This window comes from Lissotriton vulgaris, chromosome 1_2, assembly GCF_964263255.1.
Source record: "Lissotriton vulgaris chromosome 1_2, aLisVul1.2, whole genome shotgun sequence".
In the NCBI taxonomy this organism is placed as follows: Eukaryota; Metazoa; Chordata; class Amphibia; order Caudata; family Salamandridae; genus Lissotriton; species Lissotriton vulgaris.
Window position 1 is genome coordinate 145,785,179 of NC_141686.1, and position 25,290 is coordinate 145,810,468.

At 42.9% G+C, this 25,290-nt stretch overlaps 1 protein-coding gene across 1 annotated transcript in view; it reads right to left on the reverse strand.

The window, feature by feature from the left end:
• AGBL3 (AGBL carboxypeptidase 3) overlaps positions 1 to 25,290 on the reverse strand; it is a 687,703-nt gene that overhangs the window by 270,077 nt on the left and 392,336 nt on the right. Inside the window, exon 14 of the mRNA XM_086953007.1 lies at positions 19,006 to 19,074. Coding sequence (XP_086809133.1) covers positions 19,006 to 19,074 — 69 coding nt within the window. The remainder of the gene's footprint in view (positions 1 to 19,005; positions 19,075 to 25,290) is intronic.

The window sequence follows — 25,290 nt, forward strand, 5'->3', positions numbered from 1 at the left end:
ATTTCATTCTTCAGCAAAGACAACGTCAAGCACTGCCTCAGTGCCCAATCACCAATGAGCTCTTAACAGGGGGAGGAAGACTGCTGAGTTATCTGAGACGGTGCAAGACAAATGCTGCAACTCGTCAACCTATGCACTGACAACCAGAGACACCAGCCAATAATCAAGCCATGACTCCATGTGGTGCATAGCTGAGTAAAAGGTGCTCTCCATGGTTCACCGTTTTCTATGCCTCCAAACATCAAGCAGATTGTAGTCACTCATAATATTGTCCAAGTGGCCAGATCTCCCTTCCCCTGCAGTGTGAGACCAATGCAGCCGATCTCAGAGTACAATTCACATTTCCACCCATATCAGAGATTGAGACCCAATCCCTGAAATGGGTGAGCAATTTACCCCATAAGTCATCATAGAACCCAGAGTCTTCGATGTTTGGCCTATAAAAGTTCACGATTGTGAGTTGGGCAGAGCTCATCTTGCCGCATACTACAACATATTTGCCCTGTCCATCTTCAAGAGTGACCAGCATCTTGAACAGTGTTCCCTTCTTTATCAGGATGACAAATCGTCTGACATAGGAGGAATATACAGAGCTGGTACAATGCAAGATCCATCTACCTGCAAAACTGTGATTGAGGCAAAGTGTGTCTCCTGTACCAGGGCCACTTGTATATGATGCCCATCCAGATATGCTAAAACTTGTCATCTTTTAAAAAAAACTTTATTTACCATTTTAGTACGTTAGAGCGGTACAAACATGAGCCCTCACTGTCATTGTTATAGTAACTGAACAATGCAAGAATGTTGACCATATGAAAGCCAATAGGTCAAGAAACAAAAGGGAAAGAATAGAAAAATGTATGTTTGTGAATACAGTCCCAGTGGCCCACCCATGTCACCAAGAGTAGGACTTCCGCCTCCAACAGTCCAACATGTAGCCCTCCCGTAAAAAAAGGCAGTTCCAAACATAAACATATAATCAAGAATAATAACCTACGCAAGTTACATAGGAACATTTGTAAACAGGCGATTGTGATGCACAAGCCGATCACCCCACTCTGGTCGGGACTACACCTTGTTCGAGTTGAGAGCCAGTAGTTCGGTGTTCAGCCTCTACATAAGCCCTGAATGGCTCCCAGATGTCTTTGAGATGTGAGAAGTAAGGCAATGTGGTGAAATAAACTTCACTGTTAGTGTTACGAAAGCTAGACTGTTCAGCCATCTTTGTACTGTGGGAACTGTCTTGCGGCCCCAATGCAGAGCGATTTCCCTTTTGGCTAGCAGCAAACTACGGGAGACAAACCTCCAAATTCCTTTGGGGAAGTTTACCACATAACCTAATAATGCAATCTCCTGTGTGGGGATGAGGGGTCAGCTCTGTAAAGTCTCCTAGTGTTTTGTGCACAAATTCCCAATATAACTGCATTTTTTGACAAGTCCACGCCAGACGAGCAAAGTCAGCATATGGAGCATCACACTTACGACAGTTGTGAGGTCTTGGCAGATCAAGCCTGTGAGATCTGGCTGAGGTGATGTACATTCTACGCAGAAATTTAAAATGGAGTAGTTTATGTCGGCTGTTTAAAGAGACTTCTTTCATTACTGTACAACATTTGACCCATTGGTCGTCTGTGATGGGGCGTCCTAAATCATCTTCCCAGACCTTGCCAATCTTGTCGTCATTGACCGGAATTATATCAGAACTTGCCTTGTATAGCTTAGATACGAGGTGTATCCCTCCCTGGCTCTTGATGACCATGGAGAGTGGGGTGAACAAATCTGATTCAATGGGAAAGCCAATCAGAGAGGCCCGCAGCGCCGAACAGATTAGTCCCAGAATGAAGCGATCCATTAACTCCTTCGACGCTGATGACGAGCTGGGCTCGTCATGGCGTAGCCTCCTCGCACGCTGATGAAGAGCCCAGCTCGTCACGTAACATGCGTTTTCGCAAAACTCAGCGTGCGAGCCGAATTCCGCTAGCGCGCATGGAGTTAAGGTATCGTTGCGGAAGCGTTCCTCGTCCGCCAAGGAGAGAAGACATGCCCACTAGGGAACAGGTCTCCAGCTTCAGTGATGTCAAAGGTGGCCAAGGTGAGCTGCATCAGTCTCTCCCCCGTGATTGGTAGCCAGCGGGCACTGGGATAGGTAAAGCCCATGAATATAGCGTAGAAGTGCCAGTGATCCGCCTCAGTTTTTCCCAGGCCCAACTGGTGGTAGAGGTCTCTGGGTTTGCCCTTGGGTAATACTGTAGACAACTTCTCAGGCAGTACGAAATCTTCCTCAGGACGGAGAAATGGGATCCTTGCGTCTGGGTGGAACCAAGCAAAGGCATAGCTGCATTGGGCCACTAAATCGTATAACGGAAGGTCAGGCACTCCAAACCCCCCTCTCTCATACGGAAGGGTCAGCACTTGCCAACGCACATGGGCCTGTCTGCCCCCCCAGACCAATCTGATAAGATGCAAGCGCAATATCAAAAAGAAACGGTTCGAGTGGGGTATGGGGATGTTATTGAAAAGATATAAAAATTTGGGGAGAACAACCATCTTGATTATTGCTACTCTGCCAGCGATGGATAACAGTACCGCTGCCATCTCTCCACCTGATCCTCAAGGGTGTTGACTGTTTGACCATAATTGAGGCAGTGGAATTGGGATGTGTCCAAATGGAAATGAATGCCCAAATACTTAACGGAGTCAGTGCACCATTCAAGGGGGAATTCACACTCTCACTGCAGCGTGCTCGAGGTTAAGGGAAAGATAACTGACTTGCGCCAATTGATGCCCAGGACAGAATGTTGTCCAAATGTGATTATTTCCCTAATAAGTGGTTCCAAGTTGACATGAGGTTCCCTGACATAAAGAATAGTGTTGTCTGCATAGAGCGACACCAGTAGAGGGCCAGTGTTGAATTGGAGGCCCCTCTGTAGGTGCTTCTCCTGGAAATGTCTGATTAAGGGGTCCATAGCGAGAATAAACAATAAGGAAGACAGGGGACACCCTTGTCGAGTGCCACGGGATAGAGGGAAGGGTCAGGAAGGTGTACCGTTCAGGCGAAGTCTAGCTGTGGGGCGGCTATACAATAATTCAGTGGTGGCAATAAATCCCTTAGGCATCCCTATGCGGTGATGACGGACACAAAAAAGGGTCACTTTAGGGAGTCAAGTGCTTTTTCAATGTCCAACAAGATGGCGGCTGCTGGGACCTCAGGGTTAATCCTATGGAGAATCGAAAAGAGAGTCCTAAGATTCAGTTAAGCGGATCGATGGGGGACAAAGCCGGATTGAGCTGGGGAAATAATGAATTCCATCAGGAGAGACAAGCACATATGACAACCTTGGCCAGAATGTTACAGTCTAAATTTAGTAAGGACAGGGGAGAGTATGACTCACAGAGAGACGGGTTCCAACCAGGTTTGGGAAGGAGTATAATGACAGCCTCGCGAAGGATAGGGGGTACGATTTGTCTTTCAAGGGCCTCCGCATGTACCTCAATCAGTTTAGGCGCCAGTAGGTCCTAATATGACTTATAAAAATCCCCTGTAAAGTAACCCTGGGCGTAGTTCGCGTAGTAGCGAACTGCGTATTGCACTGTGCAAAATGCTGTTCGCACTGATTGCACAGTGCCGGATGCTTGTCCGCACTGTGCAATCAGTGCAAACCGCATCTTGCACAGTGCAGGCGGTCGTTTTCTGCTGCTCGAGTAGATTTCTACTGGAGCGCAGTTTTCTCAACGCGGACTGGTAGTTTCTCATCGCGAGCGGTCGCTAGCATATGCGACCACTCGCGATGAGAAACCTGACCTCCCTGCGTTGAGAATCTCGGCGGGAGGTTTATTTTCCATGCTCGCGATCGGCAACTTGATGTTGCTGATCTTGAACAAGGAAAAAGTCTCGCGGGGGTGTCATTTTGCTTGCTCGCGGTCGCCAATGTTGAGGACTGCGAGCAAGCAAAAAAATGACCGCTACGTGTGTTTGCACTGAGCTATGTCCAAATCGCGTAGTGCGAAGTAGCGCAAACTTCGCAAGCGTAGCGTAGTACATTGCCCAGGGTTACTTTAAAGCCATCCAGACCAGGGGCTGAGGAACCTCAAAGGGCCACAATGGCACTAATGGCCACATCCGCTGAGATCGGCTCAGCCAAGAATTCCTGCAGATTCTTCTCAAGATAGACCAAAGCAATCTCAGATAGGTATATTTCCTGCGCAGTGGGATCTTGCCCTACTCTAGAAGTGTACAGCGTAATAGTCAAGGAATTTGTTTCGGATCTCGGAGGTGTCTGTGAGCGTCTGGTCAGTGGAGGACCTCAACTCAGTGATGTGGGCTTTGCTGTTTGGGGGTTGAAGCATCTGTGCTTTCACCCAGCCTGGCCGTTCACCTTCGCCATAGCGACGTGCATTGTGATATTTACCTAAAAAAAGTATCTTGCGATCTGCGGACTCTCTATATTCAGTGAGAAGGCACAAAACTTGTCATATCTTGCAGGGGTTGCAGGCAAAATAATCCTGACAGCCTCCAATCATTCATGGGGCATTAGAAATTAGTAATAGGATATAGAGAGACGTGATATGCGACTCCCTGGACACATGAATGCCAGTAAACGTGGTGTGGTGGTGGTACCTTATAGACGACTGAAACTAGACTATGCTAGGTGGAAACTCATACATACAAATCAGTCAATGCAACACTATATAGGAATAATTGGAGTTTTCAAGCACTGTCCACGTTGTATAGCTCCCCACACAATTATAGTTAATAAACAAAATCTAACAGGTAAATACGCAACAGAAGAATTTAAAAGGTATAAACACAATTTATTAAAATACCTCCCTATGAGGGTTACAATCTAAATAAAATACAATAAAATATTCACATAGGTGAAATTAATCTAAAAAAGAAGGGGTCAAAGTATAAAGGTCGACGCTGCGTTTCGGTGTTCGTTTATATTGTTTACACCTTCTTCAGGACACTTTGACGATTCACAATTATTCTAGGAATTGAGAAAACATTTTTAGATAAATATTCCTTCAACACATGATCAGTCATTTCTATACAGTGTTTACCATCCTTCCTGAGCTTCATTAAAACATATAGTATTTACTATTATACCTGTTATCAAAAAATGGTGGGGGGTGGGGGGAACATGCTGCTATGGGGGCATATTATGGCTCTTCAACTGGGCATTTTTTACCAGGCTGTAGTTTTTTGTACTTTATGGCATTGCGATGTAAGTCTTATCAATGGAAATACAGAAAAACAGGGTTTCAATTCTAAAAACAGGGTTTCAATTGTACAAAAGGATAATACCTGATAATATTCGATGATTCTCTTTTAGCCATTAAGAGGACTTCATGGTCAAACAGTTATATATACATCATCTGGTGTATTTGCGTCATCAATTACTGCGATTTTCTCTGTCACCTTGATGGGTGAGATTGATAGAATACTCAATAAAATGTGGGATTCAATCTAGATTTTTAAGTTTAAGCTGTTTTAAATAAATTTAATTTAGAGAATACCTGTTTGTCAATTCAAGGTACAGATTAAAGAAAACACGGAGGAGCCACCGGACTTCTCTCTCCAATTGGAGTCTATATGGTGAAGTGTCGGGTCCTCGTCAGCGCTTTTGAGATCCCTGCAGAAAGGGGCATACATATGTGCATATATAATATCACTGCTATTCTAGGGCTGCTCTTGGTTTCATATTTTGAAACCCTTTTAAATGGGACATTGAGCTATAATGCACTTACCACAATTATGTCGCCTTCTTACAAACGGTGTGTATGTTTGGATAGCAGAGGTTCGTCACCTGTTTGAAGAAAGCGCGTGTATTTTAAGGATCTTGATTGATGGAATAAACTTATTAACATTTTACTCCTCACTTAAGGTCAGTATAAGGCGTACAGTTCAGGATTTTCTTGTTTTAGTAAGAGGTATTCAAATTAGAGTGTACAAGGGGTTAAGAAAATATATATCTTGTTTTACAAATTCAAACAAGCGTTGGGTAATAAATAGAGACTGAATACATGACTATCTGCAACGTTTTTTTAAACTAAAATTTTCTATAGGATTAGCACCTAGATTTAATGAAATGTAGGATGGGGGATATATATTTTCTTAACCCCTTGAACACTCTAATTTGAATACCTCTTACTAAAACAAGAAAATCCTGAACTGTACGCCTTATACTGACCTTAAGTGAGGAGTAAAATGTTAATAAGTTTATTCCATCAATCAAGATCCTTAAAATACACGCGCTTTCTTCAAACAGGTGAAGAACCTCTGCTATCCAAACATACACACCGTTTGTAAGAAGGCGACATAAGTGTGGTAAGTGCATTATAGCTCAATGTCCCATTTAAAAGGGTTTCAAAATATGAAACCAAGAGCAGCCCTAGAATAGCAGTGATATTATATATGCACATATGTATGCCCCTTTCTGCAGGGATCTCAAAAGCGCTGACAAGGACCCGACACTTCACCATATAGACTCCAATTGGAGAGAGAAGTCCGGTGGCTCCTCCGTGTTTTCTTTAATCTGTACCTTGAATTGACAAACAGGTATTCTCTAAATTAAATTTATTTAAAACAGCTTAAACTTAAAAATCTAGATTGAATCCCACATTTTATTGAGTATTCTATCAATCTCACCCATCAAGGTGACAGAGAAAATCGCAGTAATTGATGACGCAAATACACCAGATGATGTATATATAACTGTTTGACCATGAAGTCCTCTTAATGGCTAAAAGAGAATCTTCAAATATTATCAGGTATTATCCTTTTGTACAATTGAAACCCTGTTTTTAGAATTGAAACCCTGTTTTTCTGTATTTCCATTGATAAGACTTACATCGCAATGCCATAAAGTACAAAAAACTACAGCCTGGTAAAAAATGCCCAGTTGAAGAGCCATAATATGCCCCCATAGCAGCATGTTCCCCCCCCCCCACCATTTTTTGATAACAGGTATAATAGTAAATACTATATGTTTTAATGCAGCTCAGCAAGGATGGTAAACACTGTATAGAAATGACTGATCATGTGTTGAAGGAATATTTATCTAAAAATGTTTTCTCAATTCCTAGATTAATTGTGAATCGTCAAAGTGTCCTGAAGAAGGTGTAAACAATATAAACGAACACCGAAACGCAGCGTAGACCTTTATACTTTGACTCCTTCTTTTTTAGATTAATTTCACCTATGTGAATATTTTATTGTATTTTATTTAGATTGTAACCCTCATAGGGAGGTATTTTAATAAATTGTGTTTATACCTTTTAAATTCTTCTGTCGCGTATTTACCTGTTAGAGTTTGTTTATTAACTATAACTGTGTGGGGAGCTATACAACATGGACAGTGCTTGAAAACTCCAATTATTCCTATATAGTGTTGCATTGACTGATTTGTATGAATCAGTTTCCACCTAGCATAGTCTAGTTTCAGTCATCATTTGTGACTCTATTTAGTTTCCCGCAAACCACAGGTCTCTCCTTTTTTCACAGTATTCTACCCCTACCTGTGTACATTTACCAGGGGAACCTTCCACACATTTTGAAGGTACCTTATAGACCCCAAACATCCCCCACTATAGTAAACCCCCACCCCCACAATGACAACCCAAACCTGTCAGAACAATACCCAACCACAACTTTAGAACCCACCCCATCATAAACAATTAGATAATAGTTAACAAAAATGAGTAACACTCTAAAAAAACACAATGAAGGGTGCAACCCTTGATTATTGCCATGAGAGCCAGCAGCAACCCCTCTAGGTGAGACTGAAGGATCAGAGGACTCATGGGTAACACTGACCATATTTATGCATTGTGACACTGTGCTTAACACGTGCCAGCATGCTAATCCACCTGGGCTGGAGCACTGATTGAGTACTGCAAGGCTAGAGGGACCATGGGAAACAAGACGTGTCACCAGTCTGCAGAGCCCAATTGCAATAATAGTAGAGGAGAGCTTTTCTCTGAGCCAACTGCTAATCAGGGTCAATCTACCCTGTAGGCCATGTGCAGGGCCCAGAAGAGACCTGACAGCTCAGAACCTTGTGAGCACCTTTTTTAGGAACTGGGCTGCCTGCAACAGTGACTGAAAGTTAGGATCCTTTCCCTGGTGGGTAACCTTTAGACATGTCGGGTAAGGCATTGCATATCGAATGTTTGTCCTCATAGGGTGCTGCTTGATAGCAGCAAATTTATACCTAGATTCCTGTATGGCAACAGTGAAGCCAGGGAACAGACAGATGTTGTATCCGTCAAAATTAATGCTGCTATTCTCCTGCGCCAGTCTCAGGCTGTGTCTCTGTCTTGGAAATTGAGGAGATGTGCAATAATGATTCTCACTAGAGCCCGCCGAGGCAGTCTAGTCCCCAGTGATCTGTGTGCTCTCTCAATAAACAACAATCGCAAAAAGGCCTTTGAGCCAAAGACTATTAGGAGTAGTTGCTCCACATGTTCTTCCGACTTCCATCCATTGGCGGATACCAGGATGCCTGTAATGAAAATGTCATTCTGGTGAGGTTGTGCCTCCCAATCTTTGTTTTTTGAGGCAGTGACACCCAGTAATTTCTCCATATTCACTGAAGAGTCACCATTAGCTGGCAGTTTTCTTCTGCCATCAAACGTCTTTGTTACGCCCCTAAAAGTCTGCTATCGTACTTCTCCAGCTTCCGGGAAAAGAAGTTAGTTCAAGAGTTACAAGTGTCCATGTTAAGGCCTATTGAGACTAGACTTCCCTGCATGGCTTTAAGGAGAGACTTTATATCTCCATCTTGGTCGTCAGATGTTAGTGCAGGGTTCTGAGAGACCGAGGGGCCACCATCTTCTGCAGCCATTTTTGCCCTCCAGCTTGGCCTCAAACTGTCAGGCCTATTTTTCTAATTGTCGGTGAACTGTCTGGAGGAAGGACTGTGCTTTTGAAGCAACCACACATTTCACTGAAGAATACATATATGCAGAAAACAGTGTTTCCCAGGTGTACAACCAGCACGTAGTTCACCCGCCAGTATTTGAGAATTATGTTCAATATCTCAATAGTCTGATTCGCATAACACAACTAGACCCATGTTTACATTTGGCTGTGGAAAATTTTAAAATAATCTTTGTCATGGGTGCTGAATATAGTTAAATTCAATTTACATGACAAGTCTCTGACAAACAAATTTGAAAGAGAAGTAAGACTCAAAGAAAAGCATGATTCTGAGCAATATGACCAAGGTTAAGGATTGGCATGTGAAACTCTATGATAGGAGATGGAACTTGGAGTTTTTAAGAGTGACAGGCCACAGTGTCAATGAGACAAGAAGCAGGCTTGGCATTATTTACATATGTTGTATATGAATCATTTGATTAACAGGGAGAAGTGAATTTATGGTACAGTTTGCACCTTTTTGGGCTGTCCTAGTAATGGGATACCTGTGTTTAGGTAGTTTGCGTAAATTCAGAAGGATCGAGCAGGTAAATCATACTTGAGGTGAGATTAGAGCTTTCTCTTTCCAGAATGCACATGATTCTATATATTTGGATTGAAGGTCTTCCTGTAAGGATTGTATATATTTTTTGATTCATTTTGAAGAGTATTCCCCTGACAAAGGGCACAGATGATGCCCGAAATGCATTGGGATGGATACGAATATGATTTATCGACTTTTTGGTTGTTAAGCCACCAAATACTTTAATGATAAACTGTGTTTTGAACACTTATTGACATGGAAAAAGAATTTCAAACTTTTGATTTTTGATGTTGATTAAATACAAAAAACCTACAAACAGAAGTACAAGTTCTAGGATTTTTACTTTGATTTAAAAGACTCAACCATTTCATGATGTTTTGCGCTGTGCACTGGAGAGCTGCGACATTGTTGATCTCTTTGCAACACTTGGTGGAACAGAAAGTGAAGCCCCAGCAGCACGCCACACCCAGCTTTAAACTAAGAAAATTAGTTCAATAACGGTAGTGTGTGTCCTCTCCATATGTTCTCTTCATTTTGCAAAAATCCCAACACAAAGGCAGCACCTACGCTTTGTGGGCTAAATCTGTGGAATGGTCTATGCACAAATATCTTTCAACACACAAACTTTAGAAATTATGCCAGAGACTCTCCTACATTCTGCTTACAAACGGAAATCTTTGTCAGGTCCGTCTTGACTATACACACTTTCATTTGTTATGTACCCCAATCTAGGCCTGGCGGGCTACACAACGTTTCACCTACATTTGCCCTACCTTGCTCTGCAAAATGGTTCTAGCACTGCCTTTTACCCAGTTAGGTGCTGAATAAATATCAATTGGTTTCCTTGAAACTAGCCTAACTTATTATGCATGAGGATTCTTAGAAAAGTCCCTGCATACGATGTACATAACAGGATTAACATACTCTGTATAAAAGTCATGGTCATCTTCATGCTAGAGCGACAGAACTACTTTGCATATTTGTAGGTATTGATTCAGACTCATTTACATAATCGTACTCACAGCACATCAATTGTGTAATGAACCTATGGCTATCTTTATGGTACAAATGAACCATACCAACACTAGATGGGCAGAGGAGAATCTTCCACGCTGACACAAGATGCTGAGGTCCCTGCACACAGAAGCTCAAGCTGACATCTCTCGCAGGGAGTCAAACTCGAAACCAAGATGGGGTACTTCATTCTCTCCCATCAGGTAATGGGTTTGTCTCTTCCGTAGGACATTCTTGAGTTTACACCCACATACATGCTAGGTACACTTAGGTAGGGTTTGCATCATAGGAGTACATTTGATTACTGTCATGTATCTACATGCCTGCATATATTCACTGTTTTAGCACCATGGTAGAATTTAACCTTTTATTTACTCTGTTGATGCTTGTAATCTTATATATCTGTTTCTGTTTAATGGTTGTAGCAGCAAACATGTTTTATATTAAAATGACGCTGGTTCGATAAATGCTTATCAAAATCGTTTATTCTGTGTATCTCTGAGACTAAGGGCCAGATGTCAGAGAGAAAATACCGATCTGTAACGGCCGATTTCGTCCGTTACCGACCGGTATTTCGGATTTGGCATGTAGGGGCCATCATTTCACAGAATCGGTAAATTTACCGATTCGGTAAATTTACTGATTCTGTAAAATACCGAATCAGTAAAATTCGGTATTTAAGAGTCGTTAAATATGAATTATCTACATCTGGCCCTAAGTGAGTATGACAGATTGAACGAAAAGTACTGTACTGTTTCCACGTTCCCTGAAGGATTAAGGGGTGTAATGTTCGATAATTGCCAGAAACTATTCTCTCCTTGATACGGTTAGGGGGCTTATGGTGGCACTGTGAGCTAGCTGGTGTAAATACTAATATGTCCTTTGGGGGTGTCTGGAATCAGCCTGGACATCAATTCCTTAGCTTATGTTGTCTAAACAAGCAGATCTAATATATTTTTAGGAACTACACAACATTACAACATTCAGCAACCTTTTCTAGTGCAACTAAAGCATGATTATCTGTAGGAGCTTTTAACGAATACCCACTCTTTTCTATCAATTGATCTCTCTCAATGCTAAGCAACACAAATTGCAACAGCTGATTCACATCTGCCCAATTTGTCTTACTCTCTTCAAAATACATTTGTAACTCAGTACATAGCAGGATTCTCTGATATGTTGGAGAACTATTTGTTAATATTAAATAAATCAGAGGGGGCTAGGAAACATGATCAGTTACTCTTCCTCTGATGCTAGAGTAAACCTACCGAGTAAAGAGGGCACCCGGGTTACCAGGTTCCTCGTCATCGGCCTCATTAGAGAGTGGGGAATGTCTGCAATCATGATTATTTCAGTATAGCTCTATGACTATGTTTTCCACTGTGCACCTCAAGACTATCCCTGGCATTGATAGGACTGGCAAACTTGGGGGAAATTGCAGACATCCACGACCATTTCACCCGGATCCCGCAGATACCGCTGCTCTCCCCCGCTGCCGCTCTGGTCATCGGGGTTGCCGAGCGGGGAGAGCCAAACTACAACACCCAGCAGCCCTTGCTGGACCGGGACGCTGCCTACCAGCTGCTTTCGTGCCCAGAGGCGCATAAGAGGAAGCTGATTCTCCCGCGTCGCAGGACCGCGCGCGGGCGGCGCCGGGATAATCCCGGGACAAGGGCGGGACAGTCTGTGGCAGTCCGGGGCAGAACGAGGCTGGGCTGGGCCATAGACTCTGGATGTTGCTGATGCCATCAACCCCTATACTGTGAGACTTTGTGATTTACATTGGTGGTGATTTACTATTAGTGCTTTTTAAAAGTTTTCCGTGCCACTAGGAGCTGGCGCTGATATAATCTTATTTTATTGTGCAGTTCATGATAGCTCTCTGACATTAATAGTAGTTTTGTCTTAATTATATTTTATTTTAATTATGTCTAAATTGAAATCTGTGAAAACGCCACCAGTACTGGCTACACTAGATAATTACCAAGTTAAGGTGGTCAGTAAAATTAATAATGATAGGCGACTATCTCTAGGGTTAGGTAGTACCCCCTTGTCTCCCATTCTGCCAGCCTCACTAGTCCCACCGGTATCAGATGATAGTTATGGTCTTAATAATCCCGATGCTACCGGCAAGGAAGTGCCAGAACAACTGGTGTCAAACCAAGTTGTGCTGGATGACTCCACTGATACCTCGGTACTGTGTTACCCGGCCCCTGCCCCAAGAGTGGTCAGAGCTTGCAGGAAAGTCCAAATTAAACGAGGGGGAACGCGTAACACTAAAAAAAGAGCAGTTACCCCTCCCAAAAATATTTCTGAGGATGGGGAGTCTATGGTTAAAGATGGCTCAGTCATATTGGACATTGGGCAATTTAATCTTTTGGTCAGTGTCATCGATTCTAAGATAGAAGGGATTATCAAACCCCTAGTGGCTAAACTTGACCAGATTTCTGCTGAGGTGATAAGATTAGGGGGCTTTTTGGACACCCATATGGCCTCAGTGAGAAGCTCTAAAGGCCCAGCTGAGAGCACTAGTGTTAGTGTTAGTAAAACTACAGTGAGAAGTTCCAAGGTCCCAGCAGAGAGCGTTAGCGTTAGTGTTAGTAAAGCTGCTCCATCTGAGAGGGGACCATGCGTCAATAAGATAGTTACGCAGAATGCCTCTTTTACGGTGAGTTTAGATAAGCAGGCTGTAAAACCAGATGAGATTAAAGCAGGATGGACTGAAGTAAAGAGAAGGCGCACCATATGTGGTGGTTTTAACTAATGTACCGCCCACCGAAACCCATACGAGCCAGAGCCAGCAGGAATCTCATGAATCGCTAAAAAATAAAACTGTTTCCTGGCTGCATAGACAATGTGGGTTTCCAACTGCTTACTCTGATCAGGTGTTGACTACTAGAAGGGTCAACTGGATAGGGAACCCAAGGAAGAATTGCAGGGGCGATTGCGTTATTGTTAATTTTAAGTACCCACAACACGCCGCCACTGTTTTGCTCAGAGCAGCTTCCTTACTGACCCCTGACAACAGTGTGTGCGTGTGTTCACTTGGCTTTTTCTATAGCCACCTTAACGTTGTCCCATATGACAATAAAAGTACCAGGCTCTACCCACCTTCTAATAGGCCACATTTTGATATCCCGATTCAAAACTGATTCCATGCTCTAAACTCCTTGGATGCAAATGACTGACTTGTTCAGGACGGTCAGTCCATACTTGGTGAGACCCGAAGTGTTCAGTTATGCAAGACAGTTAATAATATCATAGCACCGGAGTTAAATGTGGTGGCAGATTTAAGTCTGACCACCGAGTGTGGGGCCCAGAGCCATGGAAACCAAAATGAGGGAGATGACATTAATGTTTTTTTGATGTCTGATGGCACAGGAACAAGGGGTAAAGGGATTACAATCGTCAGTTGGAACGTTGCAGGATTAAAATCTAAGGGGAATGTTTTAGGTTGGTCGAATTTTATTAACACCTACGACATTCTCTGTTTCCAAGAAACGTGGTGCAGGGAAGATGTCAGTTATGAGGGATTTGTTTCTTATAATTTGGCAGCGCAGGCTACTGGACCAGGGAGAGCGAAAGGTGGTTTACTGATATTAGTATCTATTCTTCGCCCAATAGTAATAAAAAAGTATATAACTGTGGGAGATCATGTTCAGAATCTTTGGCTTCTCGAGGACAAAGGTCGTAATATCCTACTGTTAAATTACTATAATAATATTTTTGATAATACTAGGGTGAAAGTAGTAACTGATCTGGCCAGTGCCATTGAAAATTTATGTTTAGAAGGGAATGTTACTTTTGATTTCATTTGGGTAGGTGATTTTAATATCACATTATGTGAACTGTCAACACAAAAGGTCTGTGGGGTCACAAACAATGCCGGATGGGATAATTTGCATTTTGGACATAACAGCTATGGGGAAGCACTACACAAATTTATGGGCTGTTTTGACCTGGAAATTTTGGACCACTTGAAAGATGTAAATGGCCAAACCATTTCGACTTTTAAAAACCGGCACTCTAGCTCTGTTATTGACCATGTGATTGTTTCCTCCGATATTATCTCGTGTTGTGCTCCCTCCAGAATCGAAGTAACCTCATTAAGTGATCACAATTATATCATCTTGGACACTATTTTTTGGGGTAGCAGCTTGGTTAAAGTAGGAATTACAATCACAAATGTTGAGCCACACAGATCTAATGGAGTTAGATTAAGATGGGCAGGGGGTAAAGCCCACGACTTAATCAGTTCTATAGTGAAGAAAAGTTTGGTAGATATTATCTTCATCCTTGAAAATAGCGCTGATTATGAGAAGATTTTAATCTCTTTCCTTGGTATTAATAATTCTATCGATGCCAGGTTCACTAAACATAATAGTGGTCAGCGTAGAAACGAACCAGGTTGGTTCGATCACTTATGCACTACCTCATTAACTAAACTTAAACAGGCGCTTGCAAAAAAGCCCAGGGACACCGTTTCAATTATCAAATTAAGAGTGGACTATAAGCTTGCACTGAAGCAGAGGAAGTGTGAGTTACAGCAGCAGGCCTGGGACTCCCTTAATCAAGCAGCGGAGTTATCCAATAGCACTCTGTTTTGGGCAACGGTCAATTCTCCTTTTCTTAAAGACGAAAAGATACCAGAGTTGACCTCTAATGTCAAGAGTGATGGGTGGGTCGCTCACTTTTCTAACATCTTTGATACCAATGGAAGTGTAGATATCGACCCTAGCAGGTGGATTGTTTTACCATTGGATATAACAGCTGGTGAGGTTGAGCTTGGCATACGCGGAAGTAAGGGGGGCAAAGCCCAAGGCCCTGACGGGGTGCCGATTGATGTATACAAGGCAGCACCTGAGATGTGGGGACCTCTCCTGGCTAATGTCTTTAATACAGCTGTGTGTACAGAGGCCCCCAAAACCTGGGGAGAATCTATCATTGTCCTGATTCATAAAAAGGGCAGTAGGTCTGATGTGAAGAATTATCGTCCCATTTCTCTTCTTGACTCCTCAGTTAAGATCATGAGTAGAGTCATGCTTGTCAGGTTAGAGGAATGGGTCGAGCGAGAGGGCATTCTGGCTGATAGCCAGTATGGCTTTAGGAAGGGCAGGGGTACACTCGATCAGTGCATCAATCTTGATTTACTGATCGGGAAATATACTGAAACAAAACCTGGCTCACTTTACCTCTGCTTTGCTGACCTAAGTAGTGCATTCGACATGGTAGACCACTCTATCTTATGGCCAACCTTGCTACAGTTGGGAGCTCCTGAGGGCATAATCTTCTTTCTCGCCAGGTTGTATGGGGACCTACAAACATGTGTGCGCTTCGGTACTAAAGGCGAATGCACTCCAAAATTTAGTGTTAACAGAGGGATTAGGCAGGGCTGTGTATTGGCCCCCCTTCTTTTTATACTATTTATTAATGGAATCGATGTCATTCTGAAAAAGATTAATGTAAATGCCCCCCAGATCAAAGGCGTCCCTGTACCAGTGTTATTATACGCCGACAACGCCGTCCTACTTTCTAGAACCCCCTTGGGACTACAGCGTTTGATCAAGGATAGGAAACTAGTTATCAACAAGGGGAAAACACACACTATGACATGTGGGGTGAAAAACACATTTTTAAATGCTTTTTTTATTGATAGTGTAAAGGTGCAGCAGGTAGACAAATTGTGTTACCTTGGTATCACCTTCTCCAAAGACAGGAAATGGACCGAAGAATTTAACAATATCCGGAACAAAATGGCCAAAAATGCCTACAGAGTTTTTAGATTTGCTGCTAAGGTGGGGGACCGACGAATCAGGGATATGCTTAAGATTTATCAAGCAAGATGTGTTTCCATCGCATTATATGGGGCGGGTGTATGGGGCCACAGATGCGACTATAATTTGCAAATAGAGGAAAATTCTTTCTTAAAAAAGCTTCTGTGTCTACCAACTTCAGCTCCAACTGGGCTAATTCACCGAGAATTAGATATAAACTATTTAATCAATCTGTTATCCCTAAGGCCACTTATGACTTGGCGTTCTTTTTGGCTCAAGGCGGAAAAGTCTTTTAACAGGTCTAGAATCGAGGATTGCTTATCATTGGATAAACATCTTAAGATACCTTGGATAAAATATGCTGTTGGTTGTTTTTCCGAGATATTTAACCTAAATATTTTGCTTGACCCAAGTGCAGCATCTAGGATACCCAAAGCTGAGCTGAAAAGTAATTTCTTGGCTTTTAGGGTGAGGAAGCGGGCATTAGCCTACGGATCCTTGATCACTGTCGTGCTCTACACCAGATACAGCATGGTAGAAGGTTTTCCCTCGCATTTATCCATGGTGACTAGGCCATCTCATAAGTTTGTACTCATTAGACTCAGATTCGGTATGGCACACCATTTGGTGGTCTTCCCGACCCTCAAGAAACATCCGTCGGGTACCATGCATGTGTGATGGCGTTTCTATTCAGAACACTTTGCACTTTTTACTGTTCTGCAAACTGTACTCAAATTTACGTACTGCATTCTTGAAACCAATGTTCATAAAATATAGTGTACTTACAGTTAATCAGGCAATGATTTAAATTTTTAATCTGCAATAGGCCGATATTTGTTTTTATACAGCCACGTTTTTAAATTATTGTGTTAATGCCAGGAAAAGTATGTGTTTTTAATGAATCATGTCTGCAATATTTTTTGTAAACCTTTTTAGATATCGATGTATCTGCTATTAACATGTCTTTTATCTTTGTGCTTTTATGGTCATTTTATATGTGCTGAATAAAGCTTCATGAATTGAATTGAATTGAATTGATAGGACTGTAATCTCCGTATGTGTGACCTTTTAAAGGAGCTGAACAAACACAGACTCTGGAGCAGGAGTGCTATTTAAAGGAGATAGTGTCTTGTGAGTACCATTCGCCATCCTCTAGCACCTGCTTATGCATTGTGTCCTGTGCCCCTCAGTGCTGGGGCACCACTGGCACCGACGTGTGTTATGGTGTGGCAGCAAGCATGCCCCTGGTATGTCTTGCTAGCATGGGAAAACTTAGAACATCCAGTATGTCCTCCTCTTTGTTCTCTTTTGCTCGGAAGAAACATCATGAAACACACACAGTGTCTTTACTCCAGGAACTCCTCCCTCTACCCACTCATCAAGCCCAAACATGTTGTTTCCTACCCAGATGAACAAGCAAAACAACAAAAATATAAGCATGAATAGACTTTGTATTTTAATCTGCAGGTTGAGTGTTGGGCCGTGCTCCACCTCTAGGGTCGGTCTGTGGAGTTTGGTACAGCTCCTCTCCCACCTCAGCCTTAAAGTAGGCAGTTCCTGGCCTAAGGCAACAGGATCTCTGAAAGAAAACAGTATCTCCAAGCCTAGATAAAGCCTAAAACATGTTAATCATGCAAAACTAGTAATCTGCAAAACAGAGAGAGACAAAGCTTCATTCCAGCAATGCATGTGATCATATAATGCTAAATCCTCGCCAAATTTTCCAATTTCCTCACACAAGCTACAGAAAGAACCCTAAAACCCAGACCGTGTGAGTAAGCAGGTGCTCAGCTTTCTCAGGAGAAGTGTGCAAAAAGACCTTGAATCTAAGATACACAAAGGGTGGATCATCAGCTGATCCACTGGCTAGCAGATTTGTGTGTGGCGCCACAATGTCAACAGGACAGAAGATTGTTTTTTCACAGGTCTAAAATACTGGGGGCTGGGGGAGAAGAACGTCACTGTTGTGAAATGAACTTACTGTCATTGCTCTGTTGTGTAGCAGTGAGAGGTGTCAGTGAGGTGTCAGTGAGTGCACATTGGCAATATTAATGCCTGCACAGAAATTGTGGCCTTTTTAATTAAATAATTGTAGATAGGGAGTTGCATAGCGGAGAAGGGGTTTGAGTCAGGTGGTACTCCGAGGATTGAATTGAAAATACCATACATTATCAGCCATTCATAAACGCTGGGAAAACACGAGGTGACTATTGGGTGGGAATGAATCACATTGTATACGTGAAGTCTACTACAATTAAGTTTCCATTTACAACTTGATGATTCAGTGCAAGCAAAGCAATAGCAAAGCAGACTGCTGAATAATATTTTATCCTACTACGAACTATTGTATTTAGTGATTAGAATACAAACTGGTAGATCCATGGCTAAGTGCCTTTTGAAACATCTTAGACAACATGTTCTCCAAAAAGAAAAGTATTAACTATGGAAATAGTCACCTAAAATACACTAGAATATGATTTAAATTCTGAACAGAATGAGATTCACTAAAAAAGAAATCTTGATAGAAATTGCTACCAACGAACCAAACTCATTGTAACCCATTATTACACTATCATCATATGTTCCACATAATCCTGTTAGCGTAGATTGTAAATCTGTAGCTTCATTGTACAATGTAAGTGTGGCCTGATCATTTCGAGGTTCACAATTTCTGGACAACATTTACTAGTTATAAACCAGACCAGAAAAAGTAATTTTCTGCACAAGCTGACATTTTATTTTGAGTTCCTTACATTCTTGGTTCCCAGGTCATGGAGTGCCTTGTGGGTTATGGGTTTCTTGCTTGCTGTTCTCCTCTTCGCCTGTGGAGAAAGAACAGAGGGCTCAGGTTTAGGAAATCCTTTTAAGGCAAATTACATCAGGATCACATTGATTCCAGTGCTCATAAATACTCAAGCCATTGGCAAATCCATCCAAAGTACTTTTAATAAATAATGAGGTTGCAAGTTACAAGCATACACATGTTATCTTTAGACACCGTTCAGTGTCACAAAACCTATTGATAGAGATCTTAGTCTCTTTATTCACAGTGCCTATGGGCACAACTCATCACATGCATGGAAAGGTTCCTGGTAAGACAGGAGATGCAATAACATCACCTGAAACAGGAAGGTCAGGTAATCTCACTCCTAGTGGAAACCCTGCACAGGTAGGTCGGCTGTTCTGATTATATTAAATGCGTTACTCCCAAATGTAACTAATAAACCTACATACTGTTCTGGAAGATATATGGTACACTATACATATAATGCTAGGTCCAGCAGTGAAAGACTCAATTCTCTCACCGTTGTCATTCCACAAAAAATGAAATTTCAAGAGGTAAAAGCCACAAAAGACAGACTCAATCACACACCCAACAAAATGTCTTTGTGACCCACACAATACATAGAGCATTTATTTGCAGTATGAAGGTAACAAAGATTTTCCAATCTAGCCACAGGGGAAGTTGCTCATCAGTCATATGTATTGTATGGATGCAACCCTTGGAGAACAATACAAAGTATGACACAAGTATGTCAAGTGGCATTACCAACAGCCGATTTTAGAGTTGGCTTAAAAATATGGTCACTGAACATGCCTTAGAGATTTGCCACCTCAAGAGATTGACCTGTGGCCACAGAGATGCCAATTGGGGGTACAAAGGTACAAAACCTTTTGGGGAAGAACACAGGCCCTGGGAACCTGATTGGCAGGGACCCCGGGCTCATCAAATCAAAGTGCATCAGTAATCTGGCAAAAAGTGTGGGGGCGTTACTGCAACAGACACACAGGGTACCCCCTATTATGCCACACTGGTTGGTTGGGTCCCCCATCTGCAAGATGGCGGGGACTGAGAGTTGTGCTTCACCTCGCCTCGCCTCTCCCACCTGAGGGGTGGGTTTGGAGGTGGGCACACCTCTCCTCCTAACTTGGTATTTCCGCCGATTCTTGTGCCCAAAGTGGGGGTCAGAACCAGTGGGGGCCAGTTGCTGGGAGCAGCAAGTGGCTGGGGTAGCTCACAAAGGCGGCAAGGCTTTGAAGCTTTCCCGTCATGGACCCTGCCCATCCTGGGGGAGGAGGCTTGCCCCCTCGTCCCAAGATATGCATTGTTTCAGGACCCCGAGAGCGGAAGGCTCTTGACCCAGGGGCCCAGAAACATGTCTGGTGGTGGTAGCTGGCAAGCAGCCACTCAGCCAGGACACTAGACTTAGGCCATTTTTCAGGGGGCATCTCTAAGATGTCCTCTGAGTGCATATTTCAGTAAATCACACACTGGCATCAGTGTGGGTTTAATGCGCTAAGAAATTTGATAGCAAACTTGCCAGTTTTCAGTAAAGCTATTTTGGTGCTGCGGAGCTCGTAATGACAAACTCCCAGTACGATATACTCTTAATGGTATTACTGTACTTACATTGTCTAAGAATTGGCATAGACACTGTAGGGATACAGGGCTCATGCACCTGTACCCTCACCACTGGTATAGTGTACCCAGTTAGAGGGCTGGCTTATCTGTGCCTGGGCAGTGGGTGGTAGGCATGGCACACACGGATGTGTGCCATGTCGACTCTTCACTTTGTTCTGCACCAAAAAACAGACGCCTGCAATGGCAGTGTGTGTGTGTTTAAAGGCACAGGGCCTCTAAGGGTGGCACAATAAGTGCTGCAGCCCTTAAAGACCTTCCCCGGTGCCCTTGGTACCTATGGTATATTTTTCAAGAGACTGACATGTGACCACAGTTGCCAATTGGGTTTTGAACAGTACAATTTGGACAAAGTAAATAGGTTCTGGTTATCAGGTTGGCAGGAACCCAGGGAACACTCAGTCAAAGTACATCAATCGTTTGGCAGAAAATGGGTGCAACCATGCAAAAAGGGGTACTTTCCTATAGTATGGATCCCTCCCAAATGTGCTATAGGGTGTCTCACATTACTGTAATAGCCCTCTGACTGATATCAATTTAATTCTGGATCAGGAAGGATCAGCTGTCCTGATCCATCCTGATATTTCTGCAGTGTTCAAAGCAGTGTATCAAACAAAACTATTTCAGTGAATATACAAATCGGTGATTTGCCTTCGTGCTTGAGAATGGCTACGGTCCTTTCTATCGAATAGGACCACATTTATTCACATGCCCCCCATCACTCATCTTCAGGTTATCTCTCATAAGGCATACCCCAGGACTACACACTGAATCACACCTTTTAATGGGCCTGATTCACAAAGGTAAACTTAGAATTATGTCTAAGTTTACTGCTTTTTGGTATTAACAAAGGTAAGTTACTACAAGTAACTTTACTAAAAGTAATTTTACTAGTAGTAACAGCTTTATATTAGTAACTTTACAAGTAAAAATGGTACTAGTAGTAAATAACCTTTGTGAATACCAGAAAGGAGTACTAAGACTTAAGTACTTCACTTAAACTAAAGTCTAAGTTTACTACTTTTTGGTATTCACAAGGATGTGTTACTACTAGTAACTTTACTACTATCAAATCAAATCAGGGACATTTGTACAGCGCACATATCACTCGAAAGTCTCATGGCGCTTGCAGACGGCTCTGAAAGATTACTCATTTAGTTGTCAAACAGCCATGACTTCAGCTTCTTGTGAAAGCAGTTGTGATTTGAGATAGTACGTAGGTTTAAGGCAGTTTGTTCCAAGAAGCAGGTGCAAGAAAGGAAAAAGACCTTCCTCCATTTCTCGCGGTGAGAATTCTGAGAGGTGTGAGAAATGTTACTACTAGTAACTTTACTACAAGTAGGAAAGTTACTAGTTGTAACTTACCTGTGAAATTAATCCACATAGGCAAGTTTATAAAGGTTGGGGGTCAAATACCCTGGACACTGATCTGAGAGCTTTAACCAACCTGCATTAAAAAATACCCTAATAAATGCCTGTGATCAGGAAAAGCAGCCGGTCGGGGATATCCATACTGGGTCTCACGCCCAGTCACAAGGAACAGAACACCCGACTTGAGCAGTCCATCACTCTTTTTTCTTTTAAAACCTTTATTTAACATTTGCACACATATACAAAACCGGGCCTACAACCCCCAGGGCTGGCCGCTAAGCAGTTCAGTATAGTTTCATAGTCAGTTTCAAAGCAATTGTCCCTGGGGATCATAGTATCTCAAATTACCAAGTACAGTGGTTGCGAGTGCAGTTCGATGCGAAACAGGATAGGAGGTTTTCATTTTAAATATAAAGTAGAAAGGATCAGGTTTCATATAGTGTCTCGGACCATGGGAATGGGGGCGAACAGGAAAGCGATGCGTCCATATCAAGTCCGCAACCCTAGCAATCAACGGCGTTTAGACATGCGACATCAGGATAAAAAGCACATTATGAATATCCACACCGTCCTTGTTGTCCGCCCCCCAGCACCCAGGCTCCGGAGAGGTCTAGGCACAGGTGTAGAATGAGGATGTAGAGAAAGCCGAACCCACTACACTAACCCGGAAAAGAAAGGAAAGAAAGAAGAAGAGGAGAAGAAAAAGAGGCCATAGAACAAAGACAAAAACGACAAAGTCCAAAACAGCATACAGTACAAAGTGGAGGACACCACAGTAGGGACGTATAAATGTTCCGAAGGGTGCAGGATCGAAGGTTTCAACAGTTCAATTGGGTGTCCAGGCACACTCCAGTCTGGCAAATCCGTCACAATGGGGGCAAACACTGTTTCCACCGCCGGGTCTAAATACACCTCCGAAGCGTCCATTGCAAGGTGGGCTGGCTGCCGGGTCGCAAGCGTCAAATCAGGGTCCGGTCTCAAGCGTGTGACTTCATCCATCGCAGACAACAAGGCAGGAGTCCGAGCTTTGATAGTGCCCTGAAGCGTCATAACTGCCTCCATCACCGTTAACAAAGACGGGGCGCCGATCCGGGGGGCTCGGCGTTATGGGTGCCGGGTCCCCGGTCAGGGACCCTCACAAAACAGTACCTTGCGTCACTCGTCGCCTCACACGTTATAGGGCACCAGGCAGCTGATGGTAGCAAAACAATCAAGAAAAAGTTCGAGTGGACCAGAGACCGGGCCCAGCCGCATGCAGCAGCCCGTTGTTGTTCAGCTCGGACCCAGCAGGGCCAGCACTAGAGATCCCGGCTTCCCAGGTAGGGTAGGCCTCAGTACGTTCTTCGATGTATCTTCGCTCCATGACGGCGGAAAAACACCGGGATTGCACCACTGGAGTGTGGGACGGATCACCCACACGGATCCGGTTCAGGTAAGCAGGATTGTCAACAGGATAGTGAAGCGCAGGACGGAGGTCAGCGGAGCAGGGAGACTATGCGGCCATCTTAGTTGGTGTCATAGCTCCTCCCCCCAGTCCATCACTCTTAACTGGGGCCCATTTCTTTCCTGCACCATGTCTCAGCTAGGTCACAGGTCACTCTTTGAATATGGGAGAGCAAGGGGGAGAAATCAAACTGCATTAAGAGGGCACAGGCCAATTATCATTTTGTATCTCTTGTGTTCAAACCTAATTTTATAAAGTGCACAGCTACTCAAAGAGTGTCCGGGCGAGAGCCCAGTGGGAAGAGAGAGAAAAAAAGGGAAGACAGCTTAATTAAAGAGGAAAGCCTTAATGCTCTTCCTAAAATATGTAGGATCCTGAAGGTAGGGTTAAGAGAAGAGGGAGTTGGTTCCTGGCCACAGCCACTGTGTACGCAAGGGAGCTGCCACCTACCCTTTTTAGGCGAAACCTGGAAGTTCAGGCCCTCAGCACAGTGAAAGAGCGAAGCTGACTAGTAGGAGCATAGAACTGAAATAGCTTCCTTAGGTACACCAGGCCGAGCCTATGAAGGACAGCATGTGCCATTACCAGGGACTTAAATTTCACCCTTACTTTCTTACGTTCTGGCCGCAGCACTTATAACTACATGAAGTTTTTCTAGTAGATAGCCGGGCAGACCAGTATACGATGCATTAGCTTAGTCAATGCGTGAGGTAATGAGTGCTTGATTGATCGTTGCCCTTGCAGAAAGAGGGAGTAAAGGCAGAAACTTTTTTAGTGCTTTCAGAATGCCAAAGCACATTCCAGTGAGCTTGTTGATCTGAGGGCCGAAGCTCAGCTTTCTCTCTAACCAAATCCCTAAGTTCTTAACAGGTTTACCCCTTGGTATGGGCCGGGAATAATCATCTGGCAGAAGGAGTGCCAGTACTGAGGAGAAAAGTTACTGAAGAAAGGAATCTCGGTTTATAAATTCCCTAATAATCTATCCTATTTCCCAGCGTATCCCTTCAGATTTCTACTGTATATGGTTAATCACTTAGTGGGAAAACATTTAAGGCATTAAGCATAATGGATATCTTACCTTCTTTAAAATGAGCACATGTTTTTCTGTTACATTAAGTGCAATCAAGTGCATACCTCCAGAATTGTTGAAATCTTCGTAACATATAGTGAACACTAAAGAACAGACGAATCTTCAGTAGTGAAGTAATCTCATTACCTACTGTCATTTACCACGTTTCTACTAGCTGTATTCCATTGGAAACATCACATTTAATATGTTGGGCATGCATAAGAGCAAGTCACCATTTTCACTGTGCAATTATATTCCTGTTTCTGCTATATGTAATCCTTCTCTGGCATTATCTGGATGAGAAGTCACACACTTAGCCTCACTGATAACGCTTTGCAGTAAGTGATAGAAATTTCATCACTGTGCTAATACTGAAATAAACTGTGTTGTATTTCACAGTGTCTCCTCAGATTGCTTATTTTGAGGTTACAAAAACTTACTGGAAGCATTCCAATTCTCATTTTTGTAGTGATCTATTTTATTTTAAACTGGACCTGGGGCACTGCATTTCAATACTTTATTGATACTGAACTAAACATTACCTCTTCAGACCCTTAGAGCTCTTTTTCTCTGATGGGTCAGATCTTTTTACTCAGGCCTCCCTATTCAATGCATTTAAATTTCAGGATCATGATCTAGTGAGAATAAGTCTCTCTAAAAGATGGTGTCAATATCTGCCTTTCATATTTAGAATGTGCACTGAGATGCAACAGTGCATCACATCACGCTACAGA